The sequence below is a fragment of the Drosophila willistoni genome, chromosome 3R, assembly GCF_018902025.1.
Source record: "Drosophila willistoni isolate 14030-0811.24 chromosome 3R, UCI_dwil_1.1, whole genome shotgun sequence".
Classification (NCBI taxonomy): Eukaryota; Metazoa; Arthropoda; class Insecta; order Diptera; family Drosophilidae; genus Drosophila; species Drosophila willistoni.
In genome coordinates, this window is record NC_061086.1 from 18,798,189 (window position 1) to 18,815,411 (window position 17,223).

The 17,223-nt window shown below is 39.4% G+C and overlaps 1 protein-coding gene across 6 annotated transcripts in view; it reads left to right on the top strand.

Annotated features, from left to right (window-relative positions):
- Window positions 1-17,223, top strand: part of LOC6647203 (polypyrimidine tract-binding protein 1) — a 164,209-nt gene that overhangs the window by 19,447 nt on the left and 127,539 nt on the right. For 4 of the 6 annotated variants that reach the window (XM_023178867.2, XM_047013496.1, XM_023178863.2 and 1 more), the window contains one exon: window positions 4,164-4,193. The exons of the other annotated variants lie outside the window; for them this stretch is intronic. In XM_023178867.2, coding sequence (XP_023034635.1) covers window positions 4,164-4,193 — 30 coding nt within the window. The remainder of the gene's footprint in view (window positions 1-4,163; window positions 4,194-17,223) is intronic. 6 annotated transcript variants of the gene reach the window in all.

Sequence of the window (17,223 nt, forward strand, 5' to 3'; positions counted from 1 at the left end):
TCAGGATCTGTCTCAAAAGTATATGGATCTATTTACATTTAAGTCTTAGTAAAGTCTTTGATTGTAAACCGATATGCCTTGTCTATGCAGACATTTAAATACATAAATGACCGCGAGATACATTTGATTTTGATTACCTATTCATAGAATTGGACACAAATATGTATTATATTCCGAAATATGAGTGCATTTTTCAAAAACTTTTTGTTTTATGTCCACTTTGGCCACTTGCTACTCATAAAAAATGTTTTTTTAATATTATATTCAATACTAAATGTATATACATATATATATTGTGTATACTCGTATTTATGGGGGGATATGTATATACAATTATATATATATAACATTTTCTCAGCAGTGTTTGTCTTTTCATTTTATATGCGTGGGGGTCGTTGGAGCGTGGCCAAGTTATGCACTTCTTGGGGGCGCCCAAAAATAAATCGCTACGTGTTACAAACAAATAAAATGAAAAATTGATATATGTGTTTCTTATGTCTTCTTGTTTTAATGCGGTGAAACTCAAAAAAATGACGCCATTCTCAGAGATACATATCTGCATATAATGCTTAATTAATTTACGTGGATTTTTTATGCGCTCACAAAATGATGTATTAAATTGTGTGTAGAACGTATCGTGCTCGCTCGTCTCACCTGATTTAAATTTATTTGCAAAAAAAATATAGTTTAGTTTGGCACAGACGATGTGTTGCTATCAATTAGTCGGATGCTAGACTAAATCAATTGAGGCAAAATGATGCTGCCCACCTCGTAGAATGCCCAGCCCCAGTTAGTTGTGGCTCATTTTACAGTGCAACCTTTTAGCTAATGAACTTTTCAGTGCTGTTTCCTGCAGCATAATGACCTATTATGATGGCTGAGTTGCATTAAATCAACGTATGCTACTTATATGTATGCGTGTATGTTAGCCCGCAGAGGAAACTCTCTTTTGGCCTGTGTCGTCGTCGTCGTCGTCGTCGTCTCTGTCCAGTCATGGAATATGGAATTAAGCAATGTCCATTTAGCATTTGAAAGGCTCACGTTTTACCATTCGACACACACACACCAATACATATATACATGTGCATGTTGAACACCTGTATATATGTATGTTCATATGGCCAAGTTTTCAACAATTCTTCTTTATGTGTGTGTGTGTGTGTGTGTGTGTGTGACTGCTCTTTACCTGGCAATTTGTATGCAATGCTGGTTGTGCTTGCTGCGCGTTGAACGATTGCGCTCTCGAGTGCACTGAGGTTGCGACGTGTGTGGCAGGCAACGACCAAAGCTGCTTAGCGCTGTGTTAACCTCGTTAAAGAGCTGCCCCACTGAGTCACAAACTTCAGCGGGCACCCGACCGACCATCCGACGCCCCGACCGTTTCACTTGATGATCTACTCTTGCCTGCCCTCAAGAATCTGCTGCTCCTCCTTTGCCTCCAGCCATGTCAATTACGTATATTGTGTTATCCTGCTGGTTTATATTCAGTCAGTGCTTACATGTTTTCTAAATTCTTTTGAAACTCACTGTGAATTTAGTTTATAAACTAAGTCAATATATATTTTTCGAAATAATATTATATTGGAAACATATCAAAGATTTTCCAAAGATTTTGAGATATGTATATTAGTGTGTTATATTCATAGTGTTTCTTATCTATCTTATTTACCTAATATGAGAATAAAGTATTATACTAAATAGATTTTGCTACACTCGTGTTGCAGATTAATTTAAAGTGCAACCGCTAAAACTACAAAGCAAAATCGAAGAAGGACGTTCGCTTGACCTTACAGTTAATTGCGTTTGCGCAGACCAATTAGTGGTTATAGCTCTCTAATGTATGCTATAGTTTTTTCCATTCCTCCTTTTCTTCTAATTTATTGACCCACACACAAAAAAACTCTGAGAAAGACGAGTGAGAGAGGCGAGTGGGGGGTTGGCACAATGTGAGGAAACACATATGAGAACATCAATGCATTTTTAATTGAATTGGTTGGCCCTGAGCAAGCTAACAGGATATTCGACTAAGTGTGCAGCGGCAAATGTGCAAAATTAAAAATTTATGATACTTACCACTAACACTAGCAAACAAACAAACAAACAAACCACTAAGGGGGGGAGGGGTAAGAAAAAAGAACACCGGTAACATAAAGATAACTAAGCACTCGGAAACTAGTGGAACTTTTTGTGTTGGCTTTTTTGTGTGTGTGTGTGAGGGGTGTGGTTATTTTTATACCCTTGCAAAAAGGGTATATTAATTTTGGTCAAAAGTGTGCAACGCATAGAAGGAAGCATCTCCGACCATATAAAGTATATATATTCTTGATCAGCACGATGAGACGAGTTCAAATAGCCATGTCCGTCCGTCCGTCCGTCCGTCCGTCCGTCCGTCCGTCCGTCCGTCCGTCCGTCCGTCTGGATCAACGCAAACTCCTCCTAGACCGTAAGAGCTACAGAGCTGAAATTTTGTGTGTAGGCTTGTATATACTGCAGGCGTTGTATATCTCGGATTCAGCCGGATCGGATCACTATATCATATAGCTCCCATACAAATGGCAAAGTCACGAACAGTGACTTTTCTTAATAACTTCGTTATTTTCTGAGGTATTGTCGTGAAATTAAATATTGGTGAGTTAATTATACATATAAACGACTTTGCCAAATATGATCAAGATCCGGTGACTATATCATATAGCTCCCATAGGAACGATCGGTTGAAAACAGTGACTTTTGTCAATAACTTCGTTACTTTTGAAGCAATTGTCATAAAAATGTATATTTCTCAGTTTAATATATCTGTTAATGACTGTGCCAAATTTGATAAGGATCGGGTAACTATATCATAAAGCTCCCATAGGAACAATCGGTGGTGAACAGTGACTGTGATCAGTATCTTCGGTATTTCCTAAGCCGTTCTTTCGCAAATATTAGACCTTTTACACAAAAAACTTGCAAGGGTATACAAACTTTGACGCGGTCAAAGTTAGCCCCGGCCCTCTGGTTTTTTTCTCCTCCCGCTCTAGCAGCTAGCTCTGAATCACGTGTAAATATTTTGCGCACAACTGCAGCCGAGCGTAATGTATTTAGTTAGTTGTACGTGCTGCCCCAATGGACGGGGCACCATCACCAATCGCAATTTGAAGTTATAATTTATTTAAGCATCCATTAAGGAGCATAAACCACTCCCCCTTGCCCTAACTCACACACACCCAACACACATTTACACAGAGTACACTGATGGCCAAGAAGTCGTAGGGAGTTGGCTGCAATGTTGCCTGGCAATTACTTTTGAGTTATTTGGCTTAATAGAAATTCAGCAAGCGTGCCGTATTTATCTTGTACCTGAGTTCCTTCCCAGGACTCACTTTGATTTTCATAAGTAAATGTTGGTCCAAAGTTGTCTGAGAGTTCCCCAACTAAAGTAGACAAGCCGAGCCTAGCTCTTACATAGAGCTAACGAACTTCTTTCCCTTCTGAGAGCGAGCGACACAGCGCATTTTCAGTGTTTGCTGCGGGTAAACATGGAACATAGAAGCTCAGCCAGTCGCGCTGCTACTTCTTTTGCTGAAAATCGATTATGAATTATTTGAGTTGTGAGAAATGACTTATGAGACACACTGGGCCGACGCAAGACACACAGGACACAGCACGCAGGATACGATACTCATACACAACGCACAATGGGCTACTATCCTGCTGATGTGCTGTGGCAAGTGTCCTGTCCCCTGTCTTTGTCATGTTATCATTGTTACATGTGACCAAGGCAAAGAAAACGCGGGCGGGTGAATTTCTGTGATAAATGTTAAATGTTCAATGAAGAAGAATGAGAATTCTTGCTTTGTGCATGGCCCCATCCTTTGGCCGGTGGCCACTCCTACAGGTCTTTCGGCCTGGTCTTTCGGTCGCTGGTCCTTCATTGGCCTTTTGACATCAATAAATTAAACGGGCAGCAAAAACTTTTATATATTGAAAATTAATTTTCAACTTTTCGTTTGCGGCTCACATTTTCCTTATTCATGATTTATGTTTAATTTCAATTTGATATTCTTTCGATTTTTTAATAATTTATGTGCCATTTCTATATAAATATTTTTTTTTTAATATCTCTCTGTGACTAATAATAATGTTTTGTAATTTTCCATTTTGCTCTTTTTTCGTTTTAGGTAAGTTTGCACTACGACGAAAAGGAAAACGTAAGTTATATATATATGCACATTAACCGCTGCATTCATTAATTAATTTATTAATTAATTTATTTATTTATTTATCATTACCTCGAGTTGGTCAAGTTGGTTCGAACCACTACCACTATATAACTTCCTGCTCATTTCCGCCTGACCTTTTAAATAATTAATAATGCGCTAGGTAATCGATTTTCATATAAATTGAGATTTATACCATTTCGCTTTTGTGGTCCCCAGGGAGAAAACAACAAACAAAAAATGAGCAAAAAGTTACTATCACAGAATGAAGATAGGTGGTCGACTTATTAATACCTTGTAACAGTCAGTCATCTAGGATTGAAATCAAAGACTCTTCGATACTTTTCTTATTGGAGGTTTCAACTTTCAGAAATATCGATATGTAACAAATTTAATTGAATACCAACAAGAACATACATTGGTGCCATATACAAATACCCTTCTTTCTCTAACTACAGGGTGTTTGAAACGGAGAAGACTGCCATATTAACAGCAACAAAAACTGTTAATTTATTTTCCCCAGTTGCGCATTTTGATAGTGCAATTATCGCCCTGGTTCAGTAAGAGAGGTTACTATAGTAGAACCAAACTCATACATACATACATACACACATGTATACAAATGGACATGCTACCATGATAAAATCTTATAAATTAGTTAAAGCCGCCACAAACCAAGCTACTTAGACAGTTGATTAATCGCCAAACGCATTATGTTTCCCTAATTCGTGTTAAGCTGCCTTTTCTTCACATGGTGAGTTTGTTGTTAGTGTTGTTGTTGCTAGTGTTGTTGTTGTTGTGGGTAACCGAAACCAATTAAGTCGTTGCTCAAAGTGTCATCAATGGGCCCAGAATTGGAAATTAATTGCCACCTAATGTCAGCCCCGCCTACATAAATATCGTTTATCGTCGTCGTCTATTGACCAAAAGGTATTCTTTTGTATCCATTGAATTTGTCCTGCTTCTCGTTTCAAGTATCAAATCACATGACAATTATTGCCCAAGTATCTAAGCTAATTGATTCAACTTGCCTTACCATTTTGCATCTTCAGCAAAACTTCAAAGCGATTCTCCTTCTGATATTAATAAGCTGTGTCAGTGGAAACTGCTCCACTCCCCATTTATTTCTATTTTTTGGTTTGTGGCCTTGCAATAATTCTCTTCTTTGACTCATAAAGTTCTCATGAACTGTGTAGAACAAAAATAAAACAAATTTATGACAATTTGCGAGAGTGGATTATATAATTTAGAAGTACTTCAAGAGATCAGTTAACGAAATAACTAAATAAATGTCATGAGATTTGCTTGGAACGATAATATTTGTATTTCTTATGCAATAACAGAAAGAGTCAATGTTTAACTGACCCAAAGAATTTCTAGCACCAATTAGCACAGTTCTCATCGAGTGCCCCTCGTTAGCTCTCAGGCATTCTACTACTGTCTTCATTCTTCACGCTGTGTCACATCATTGATATGCCACTTTTGTTGCCCTGTCCGGGTAATTGCAATTGCATCGCCCTTACCTTACTGTGGTGCTCTTTCCCGTCAGTTTTCCTTCTTTTCCTTTTACTCAATTATGAAAAGAAATTATTAAGTGCGAGCTGCGCTAAATTAGCGCGCAATTGAGTGTAGCCCAGAATGAAGGGGGAGGTGTGGATAAGAGGTGGGGAAGAGGTGTTTTTCTTTTTTAGGCAATGAGAATAGCAACAACTTTTTGTGTGCAGCTTGTGCAATGTCTTTTTTGCGGCTAGCCAGTCTGACTGCCTGTGGCCTGATGTTTCATATTTTCGTCTCATATTTTTGCCACATTTCTAGGCAGAAGAGTCATCGTGTGTCCTCCTCTCTCTAGAGAGAGTAGTCTAGTGTAGTCATCACACACAGACAAGGCTTGCCGTGGCGTATCGTGCTGTGGCAAGCAATGCGAGCGGAGGGAGTGGTGGGCTAAGCAAATTGTAGCATCATGATACGTATATATAAATGGCGCATATTTTGTGCATTTCATTTGCGTGATTTGCCAGCCAAAATTTGTAGTATTTTTCTCCTTACCCAGCCAGCCAGCTAGATAGATAGACATCATCGTTGTAGAAAAATGGGCAACAGGGATGGAAAGAATGATTGGTACGATGAGCAGCATGGTGATAACGTCTGTCTTGGGGACTATGGCCAAGAGTGGTGGCCAACAGGAAAGGCTAAATAGAGCCGTGAGCAGGGCAAGGCAGGACAGAAGGCAACAAAAACAACAACAGGTTGCAGATGCAGACGAGAAGAGGTGTAGCTACTTTGGCGATTGGGCTTGTTGTGCTTGCGCTTGTGCCTTGTCGGCGCGATTCTCTTGATTTGTGTTTTTTGTTTTTCTTGTGTTTTTGGAGTCATGCCAACTGCTTGTAGGATGCAATGTGATTGTTACGGGCTCTTCCCAGAGGCAACAGCGACAACTACGTCACTTCAATCAAAACTCGACATCATGGTTTCTCTTTTTTTGTGGTTTTTTTTTGTTGTTTGTTCGTTTTTTTTTTTTTTTTTTGGCGTATCAGAGCGCGTGGAGCGTTGCTAAAATGTTTAATTGACCGCAAATAGAAGCAATAAATTATATCAACTGATGCCGTGTACGATGATGACAGATCTTAATAAGAAAATTGCCTTAACAGAGGAAACCGGGGGGACAGGAAGACTTTGTGATTTGTTGAAGCCATCGTCTTTGTAGTCTTCGTCGACGTTGTCGTCTTTAACGTGATCATCATTCTCTTCATTATCGACTTTGCAACTTTATTACTTCTGTGTTTGTACATTGTGCAAGACTCGAATTCGTTATTTCGAATTTTACGATTTTGTGCCTAAGATAAACAGATGACGGCCGACTTTTGCAAAAGAGGAGAGACCTGGGCAAATAAACAAAAGTGCAAAAAAGAAGAGCACATCGACCCACTCACAATAAGATGGCAAAAAACAGTGAGGCAAAAAAAAAAAACAAAGGGGCAGATCGGGGGGCAGGGCACATCATGATCAGAAAGCAGATCACACTACTCAACTCATTCGTTCGTCGTCGTCCCTGGCATCGTCAGCTAAATATTTATGCATGAGAATGGAAATCTCTAAAGTCAGCAAACAAAATCAGCATTTTGGATGATCATTAGATATTTCTTAGAACTTTTGTGCCAGGCAGGCTTCCCCTTGCTCCATCATCCTCCATTTTGTTGTCTGGTCTCTCCACGATATATTCACCCAAATAAATTTCTATTCACAGATGCTAGAGATTCGGATCTGCTTTGACAAAAAAGAACAGTTCAATAGGCAATGGAAAAATAAATTACCAAAACAAATTGTTAAATTTCCATTCCTTTTTTCTTTATTTTGTTGCTCGTGTTGTTTTTTTAGAAAACTTTAAAGTAAACTTTGTCTGCTTGTTTTTTGTTTTTACTTTACTCAACGATAAATTTCGTGTGTATTTTATTATGCGAGGCACCCGAGCAGATCATTCGAGTAAGTGAATTGAGTGGGGGGGCGGTGATCATATAGAAAGACACGACGAGACCTACAAAATCTAAACAAATTTTGCCATATGCGAGTGTTGGTGGTGTTGGCTGGCGGATTCAGTGAAAAAAAAGGGAAGTCAGCAATTAATTTTAAACAGAGCCCCAACAGCGTAGAGAAAGAGAGAGAAACTGATGCACTGTAAAAAAAGCATACAGGAAACTTTACCAAAATAAGTTTGTTTCTTTAATTCCTTGAATAGGTTTCGGATTTGCTTCTTTATGTGTATAATACTTTTATATATATTTTATGTGCATCTGTAGAGATCGCTTTATGTCTTCCTTTTTTGCAATCGCATGTGAAATGTGAACTTCAAAATGATTCGAGTCGTGCATGTGCTGCTGCTGTTGCTCGAGTTCTAACCCAGATAGGCAGTCTAAATACCAGATTGTTATCCATCATCCACTGACATACTAATCCACACGACGCCATGCCACACTGTACACCACACACGCAGTCGCAAAATGGGTAAATGTTGGGGATACGGAACGCGCTAAGTGGCTTCAATTGCTGTCGAACAAAGTGATCGCTTTATGACATTTTTAATTAAGTGGCTATAGATGAGATAAATCTATTTACCTATCACTATCAGACGCTACGCCCGAGGCGAGCATTTTATACGCTATCTTGCCAAGTGATCGTTGCATATTTGCACTTTTGCTCCAGTTCTTATGTATTCTGCACTGCAGTATCAAATTATGACAAATTGTAAGAGTTAATTACGCCGCTTGTTGTCAAATGCAGATGCAAGCTGACATTTTGACATGTTTAAAGCGTTTCTCGGTGTTCCCACAGACAACTTTACTTTCACAGTATATCCTTACCACCATTGGGAAAGTTGTTTTTCCGTTGCGCGGATATCTCTCTCTGTGTGTGTGTGTGTGTGTGTGTGAGAGTTTTTTCACATTGTTTGGCATTTTATGAGCGTGAAATTAAATTAATTAAAACTACACGACATCATCGTCGTCTCATCGCTATCGTGTTGTCAGGAACAAAGCAAAAAGGACATTCACTATGAGACTATATTGTGTGCGAAACTTGGTGAATGTGTGTGAGGGTGGAGGCGTGTCAAAACTCTCGGGCGTAGCGTAAAATTTGTGCACAACACATTTTCTATGTATGTGTGTGTGTGTGTGTGTGGGTTTGTGTGGTAGAGGTGCCTGCCAACTTGTGCTGTCTGTCGACTCTGATTTTCCGCTTCTATGTATAGTGCGTGTCTGTTCCCCTCCCGCCCGCCATTATGACCCTGCCTTGCCTGCCTGCCAGCCTGTCTGCCGTCTTGCCTGTCCGATGAAAGCGAGATCTGGCTACCAACAGCAACTAGCAGCAAGCAGCAGTTGCCATTTACCGTTGCATTGTCTGCCCAGTTAGTTGCCTGCCTGGTTGGCTGCCCAGGTTAATGGCAATATGTGGCATACTCTTGTTGTTGTTGTTGTTATTATTGTTGTGCACCACATAATGCTTAGATTGTGTGTGCATGTGCATGGCGTGGCACATGACATGCCGTAGCATAGCATTGCATAGCATGGCCATGGCATTCAGTGAGCTTGGTTTTTGGTTGTGGGTGTCTTCGCATGGCGGCGAGTAAACTAAAGATAAGGTCAATAATGAAAAGGCCATACAAATTGTAAGGGTGGAGCTGGTCTTTGGCGGATCCAAACAAACTCGCCCTATTCCAAAAGAAAGTTGAACTTTTTGTAGCAATTGAAAAGCAAGTAACGTAACGTTTAGCACCAAAATTAATCTACATACATATATGTAAATAGAGAAAGTTTAAAAAACATGGGTAACTCCCATTTGATTGTATATTAGATTTCAGTTACGGTTCAAGAAGGATGAATCGAGTGAATCCAATTAATTATTTATATATTAACCAATTCTGTTAGCCACTATTAATAGGCAGACTAAGCATTCATCATAAGGCCCCGTGGCACAAGGCGGTCCAATATGTAGGTATTATTTTCACTAACAAGATAAATTTAGCACAATTTGTTTCATATATTTTAGCCAAACGATCACTTAAAAATTATTTATAGCAATATTTGTTTTGAATGAAAAATTTACGCAGAATTTCCTTCTGTGAGGAAAAATTAAACTATTAAGCCTCAATACATGGTTTTAAGTTAATATTTTCTAATGAAATATTGCACTTTTGTGTTTTAAGCGATTCCATCTACATGAAGTTTCAGTGGTTTTTCTGCTTTTAACTAAAAAGCTGAGATTTTCTCATGGCTGTTGCAAGTCTTAAACCAAGTGAAATTTACCTTAATGCCAAAAGCTAAATTTGAACATAAATTTCTCATATTACGACTACTGCAAAGGTTTCTGCAACATGGTGAAAAGAGATTTTCTGCAAATGAACTAGTTAGATTAGGTTTCAAGTCAGACATGTGGCATGTGGTCTTTTGGTTCTTGGGTCTGGGCCTGGGCCTGGTTGTGCTTGCCTGTTACTAGTTAGCGCACTTAAATGTGCTTTTAAACCCAATTTAGTGCCACATTCAATGTTTAATCCAACTAATTGGTTAGCTTTGATAGTGCTGCCTGGCCCAGTGAATTGACTTTAACTAGAAATCTTACCATGCCTGTGTATGTAAGGGTTTTAGCCCTGTTGAGCTTTTCGGGGTGCACATGTCAAAAGTGCAGGAACTAAAACATTGACCATTCAACACATCAACAGCGGCTTAACTTGTTGCACAAACTTTGGCCCAAAGGATGGAGGGATATTGAACAATCTGGAATGCATTTCGGCTTGACCATTTGACTTGAGGTTAGCTCACTTACTTACGGAGAACTTTGGTTGTGGAAATAACTTTAAGGCAAATAAATTATGTAAAATTTGAAAATGCTGCTAGTTAAACACGTTCTCTGTCAATTTAATTTGTAATTAGTCACGGCGTCCACTCAAGGGAGCTGTAACATAACAAGAACAAGAACAAAATGCAAGAGAAGTAAACTTGGAGCAGGGAGGAGGAAGAAGAGAAAGATTCTTTGTAATTGAAATTGGCAGCTGTTAAGCCAACGTTGTTAGGGGCCAGGGCGACTTGCACGTGATTTCATTGCTAATTATTTTGTGTGTGTGTGTTTGTGTGTGTGTGTGTGGTCTGTTGGCTAGTGGTGGGTCCAACCACCAATCCTCCAGCAACACCAAAAAGTGTCATCATCATAGCCCAAGCTACGTGTTAAATGACGCCTTTCAAAATCACTTACAACTTGGTGATGTTGTGTCCCTCTTTGGAGGTTCTTTTCCTTAATAGCTTCATGCTAATCAGACATTAAACATTTGACATCAAATTTGCAACAGGCAGCCAAGCAGACAGACCGACAGACAGACAAATAGAGACCCAGGTGTCTAGAGTTTAAAAATAAACATTGAAGATTGCCTTTAACTACTTTGTCTATATGCATGGATACATATGTATCCATTTATGTACATATATTTAGACATTTCACATGTGTGTATGGATTGTTTGTGTTCGTTCTGGGCATGAGTCAAAGTAACGAACCGCAAAACAAATGAACGACGCGACGCTTTGATTAATTGCTAAAACTCCCAACAGCAAGGTCGGACATCAAGTGTTTAGTTTCCTTGGGCTACGAAACTTCGTTTTGTTGAAAGAAACCAACAAAAAAAAATTAACTAGAAAATACAATAATTATGTATAAAACGAACGAACGAAATGGCAATTTCGTTGTGAAATCATAAGGCAACAAGTTTCGTTTCGTTTCCTTTTGGTTCACATGTGTCACAAGAAAACTTCAACATAAACACCATTTAATGGCCATACACATACACTGTATATGTATATATATATATATGTATATATTATATAATTTCATTCACTGTGGTTTTAGTTCATGTCGTGCCGGCCGGCAACTGGTGTGAAGTTGTTTGGACAAGTTTTTCCCCTTCTCTCTTAACTTGTTTGGCGGGCTATGAGCTCATCACACTCTTGGAGAGTGCGCTTCGATCAGCTGTTGTTCATAGTACGTGACCGCCTACAGTATGTACGAAATGTATTCGTCTACTTTTTGGGCAATAAGACATTTTGCAGTCATTAATTTTGACGAAGCTAAATGAGAATTTATGTGTCTGCTGCAAGGGGCCCCGAGCTACCTAAAATCCCAAGACCCCCCGAAAACCGAACTTTTTTCTGAACCAGGGCCAGGCCCAAAACTGAGACCCAAAGTAAACATTTTTCAACTCTCTGACAAGCCAGAGACAGACTGAGTCGCCAGAAACTCGTTCATACAAATGTCATTAACACTCGTCATGACCAAAAAAAAAAAAAAACATAAGAATAAGAATAACCGAAAACAAACACTTCAAAATGAACCAAACTTTACGATGGAGCCGAGTCAAAGTCGTTTTTTTTGTGAGTGCGTGGTTTGCTTTAGGCTTCACTTCGTTTAACAAATTTATTAATAAATTGCTTGAAAAAGCTGTCTTACTTAAAAGGAAACACAACATATTACACATATACACATATACATATACATTGAAAAATGATTTCTTTATTCGTCTCAACTCCTCATGGTGTATAAAAAATTGCCAATGACTATTTAAAAGTGACTGAAATATTAAAACTCTGAAGCTCAGAAATCGATATGTGATTTGTAATGGGTTGAATGTAGTTCTAGAAAATACTTAAAGTGCATTGAAAAGATTAACACGATGTTCGTTATTGTGCGCAATAGTGTTATTAACAAATAGTTAAGATGACTACTAGATACTATTACATACTATAGAAAAAGATAAACTAATAGATGTATATAAAAAATAAATGCCGAATCGAATCGACAAATGATTATAAACAAGTTTATTGTTTTATGCTTAAGATACTTAATTTAAATCGACAAATGATTCTACACACAGGTTTATAGCTTCATGCTTAAGATTCTTAATTTAAATAGTTATTATACTCCAAGTATTAATGGGTATCGCACAGTTCATGAGCATAAGCGTGTGTTCGATACACTTTTAGCCTTCAAATGTATGTAATTATGAATTACTAGCACAATTCACTGTATGATCTCTGATCAAATAAGGATATGTCTACATATATGCTGATCGATATGGCAAAGTTTGTTAAGTTTTGATATGTTGTGGCTGCTGCTCTCTCAGGCATTGAATTTCACACCATAATAAAAGGAGACCATTTATTGCTGGGCCACATTGGCCATGAAATGGTGACCAACAAACAAACGTTTATAACCATAATCATGATGGTGATGATGATGATGACAGCAACGAAAAGCCTTTAGAGCTTACTGTTGAATTCTTGCCTCGTTTTTTCTGTTTTTTGTGCTCTTAGTGTAGACGGATGCCTCTCTTTGTTTTCGTTGTGTGCCTTTGTCTTGAAATGGTTTTCTTTTTTTAAGGCCTCACAGTGACTTGACAGCTCAATTGCTGGGCTGTGGCTGGCTGCGCAGTCGCATTCTCCAGTTCAAGGCCAGCTAGGTTTTTGTTGTTATTTTTATATGTGTTTTTGTTTTTCTCCCCCCGTCTTCTTATTGCTGTTGTTTATTGTCATTCATTTCTTACTCTTTAGTATGTATCGGAGGTAAGCAGCAATGGGCACCAGCAGCAGCACCACCACAGTAGAAGGCAAGCAAACTAATTTTGTTAAAATGTTTTGTTTTTTGAACTAATTTTTCAATACTGGCCAAAGCAAACACACGGGCTCTTTTAGACCTGGCCCAGGCAGAAGGCAGGTAGGCAGAGAGGGGCAAATGTGTTGTATGTGAACGTGTAGCCATTTGTTTAACGCTCGAAATTGGATGCCTTTGGCTACTTGTTTTTGTTTCTGTTTTCTGTGTTCGGTTCTTGTTTCTTTTTTTTTTCTGACCGTCTGCTACACACCAATACACATTACATACACCCCCAACACACACACACCCCACAATGCATTTGCACAATATTTGTTTCTGCTGTAAGAAATGGCAAAAAAAAAATATAGGAATAAAGTAGAATGTTAAATTTTACTTTACTCTCTACTTAAGAAAAATCTTCAGCTTAAAGCTAAAACCTTTGATTTGACTTTCATTGGCGAAAATTAAGGGCATTTATTCATTCCATATTTTGTTTATTTCTTATTCAATTTATCGAGTTTAATTTACCTCCGCTTTAATATACCCTTTTTATGCAGTATATATAATGGGTATCAAAAGCAAATCTTTCACAGACATGGTGAAATACGCGCGAATATATCCAAGTGCCGACTGTGTGTCCGGCTGGTGGTAGTTATCATCAGGTGTTTTCATTTCATTTGTAAAAAATGTTTGCTCTAACCAAGATGATGAAAATGAATGAAGGAATAAATGAATGGGCATTGCGAGTGGAAGGGGAGGAAAGAGGCGTTGCAGACAGAAAGAGATTGAGAGATATAAATGATTGAAGTTGTAGTTTAGAAGTTTGAGTTACTCGCAATTGTAAAGAGAGAAGAAATATTTGTTTGTGCCTCTTTGATTTTGTCATTTGTGTATGCTCCACTGGAAAGTTAATTAACAAAACCAACTACAACCAGCAATGCATCAGCTGCAGTTACAGCAGACGTAACAGAAAGTTCATCTTTTTGTCACCTGATTGCATTGTCATCTAAACCATTGTGCGTTGACATTTTTAATTACATACAAACAGACACAGAGAGGAGAGGTGTCTTGGTTTGTCTTGCCACCTGCCAACTGGCCTCCTCTAACCTGGCTGCCAGTCAGTCAGTTTGTCTCCCAGCCCTTTGCTAGTCTGGTGGCAAATGCTAAATGATGAATGATAGCTTTCTGTATGCAACGTAGAATGTGCAGTATGTGGCATGCATCATGCATATGCAGTCTCTCTCTCTGCCACTGTCTCTTTGAAATGCCATCGCCCTCCCCATGTTGACGCAAGGCTGATGCTGCAAGAGGAGAGGCTTAACCAAAGCCAGGCAAAAGTAGCATTACAAGGTTTTGGGTTGCCTAGCGAGGAAGCAACAAAAAAAAAAAGTGATAGTAGTAGTAGAGTAGAGTGCAGAAAGGCAAAATCCTGCGACTGTTGGGCTATGCCTCACGCTACTTTTGTGATGTGAACAAACAAATGACAAGCCCGCCGACGACTCTGTGAGACGAGATGATTCGAGTCGTGTTGAGTTGTGGCTGAGGCAGTGCAGCACAGCTATGGCGGCGGCCTTTTCTTTTTGTCTTGTTGCAGCTTTCAACACACTAATGCAATTTGATGCCACACAAAACCGCAACAACACCACTCCCACTTCATACATACACAAACCCACAGCCACATCCACACGTGCAAATTTGGTTTGCGAGCCAACAAAAGCCACCCACCAACAGCAGCAGCAGCAGCAGCGATAGAAAGGGAGCAGGTTGAAAGGTGTCATGGGCGTATGGTAAATCCTTAACAGAAATGGATTTTCAAAACATTCCATGCAGTGCGTTGCATAGTTTTAGGCGTTACCCCATACTTTGCACACAAACAAACAGACACATACTAAAGCCACAGTAGAGTAAGCCAGGCACTTGCGCCAAGAAAGCGGCAGCGGCTTCGGCAACGTCATCAAAAATGCATGACGCACAAAACCATGCTATTATTTTGTTCCGCCGCCTTTCCTTTCTTCTATCCATAATGCCATAGACTGCATTTCATTGCCAACCATTGCCTGGCGGTGCATCGCCTGGCGTCTGGTCTTTGCCTTATCATTATCATGTTGCTTCCGTTCAATGGCCAACATCAACGACATTTCTCTCCTTCATCTAGCCCGTTCTGAACTAAATTTATGCAAATGCCGCATTTTGCTTTTCAATTTCGTTTGCCTTACAATTCTCTTTCATTCTTTGTATTTTTTTCTCTCTTTGCGTCCTGCAGTGACGACGATGACGACGACGGTGTGGCAACAAGTTCTAGAATTTTGCAGTTCTACAGCAACTTCTTGGCGTGTTTTCCTTGCGCATTAAGCCAAACAGTGTTGTGAGAAATATGGGTGCCATTCTTTGCATAAAGTGCTGCCGCTGTCGCCGACTTTATCTCTGCCTCCTCTACTTCCACTTGTACCTCCGATGGTCGCCTCTTTCTATTTACTTTCACTTGTCATGCAAAATCTGCACAATTCCACTTGCAGCATAGCTTGGTTACATTTCGTTTTCCTTTACCGTTCTTTTCTTTTCTTTTCATTTCTTGTTATTGTTGCCAATGCTGCTGGTAAGTGTCACAAATCTAAACGATTTGAGCTTTTTAATGCGATTTGCTCTGGGTCTTTGATTGATGCAGTCGTCTTCCTTTTTCTTCCTCTGCTGCATAAAGGGGGCTTAAGGAGGAGGTTGTGTTTGAAATCACTGAGATTGTGGCAAATATGTATGTTTAAATATGAGTTTTGCACATTTCGCACGTGAATTGAATTGCAAATGAAAATATTCCTATTTATTTTCATTCGATTTTTTAATGCATTGGCTCTTTGACCACAAAAAAAAAACCATATGTTGATTTGTGAAACCTGAAGATTGATTTAATATTTACGTTTAAATATAAGATTAAAGTACACAATGCATTGAAAAATATCTATTCACCTATCCATGATTGAATTTATACAATCGCCACTCTGGGTTCAATGCTCTGGGCATTTGTGTGTGACTCAGCCCAGGTGGAGAGTTTAGCATAGCCACCTGTTCATTAACTTGCACCTCATTCTCAGTTGCTTGCGTGTGTGTGTGTGTGTGTGTGTCTGTGTGTTTATGTGCCAATGACTTGAGGGCGTGTCGTCGCCTCTAACCAATGTGTACAGGTTTTCAATGTTAGTGCAAAAATATTCGCTTGATTTGCTAAGCGATTGGCACAGCTGCTGCTTCTGTACGAGGGGGCAGCCTGCAGCTGTATGCCGCGCATGCTCATTGAGGTGGAAAACATCGACAACCGAGAGGAGGCACAAAATGCCATGAACTTGATACAATGACAACATATATCGTGACAGGCTTGCAACTTATTGCCTTCGAAATGCGGCATAGGTTATGGGTGCTGTGGGTGTATAGAGAATGATGCATGCATTTTGAACTTAACTGCACATTAATCATAGTTTTGTTAGATGTTGCCTAGGCCTAATTGCGCTTGTTGCACAAACTATCTGTCTATCTCTCTATCGTTCGTTCAGTTGTGTGCCATATTACATTTATTATCCTGCCTGCTGCATCGTAAAGCTCGACAAATTAACGCTTGGGTGGGTGGTACCCAGGTCATGCATCAATGTCGCTTGTCAGACCGAAGTTCGGACGATGGCGGACATTCATTACAAATGCACTTGCTCTGTATGTACGTTGTCCCCAAGCATATGGCTGGCACATGTGAGAGTCACTTTCCTGTTGTCCCCCTTTCATTTCGGTCGCGTGTCACGGCTAGAAGGAGCAGTGCAACAGCCAGCATATCAAATGTAAAAGAAACGGAAAACAAGAACAGCAGCAGCAATGGCAGCAACATTGTTGGTCGGTTGGTTGCAAAAGTCAAGCAACATCAATT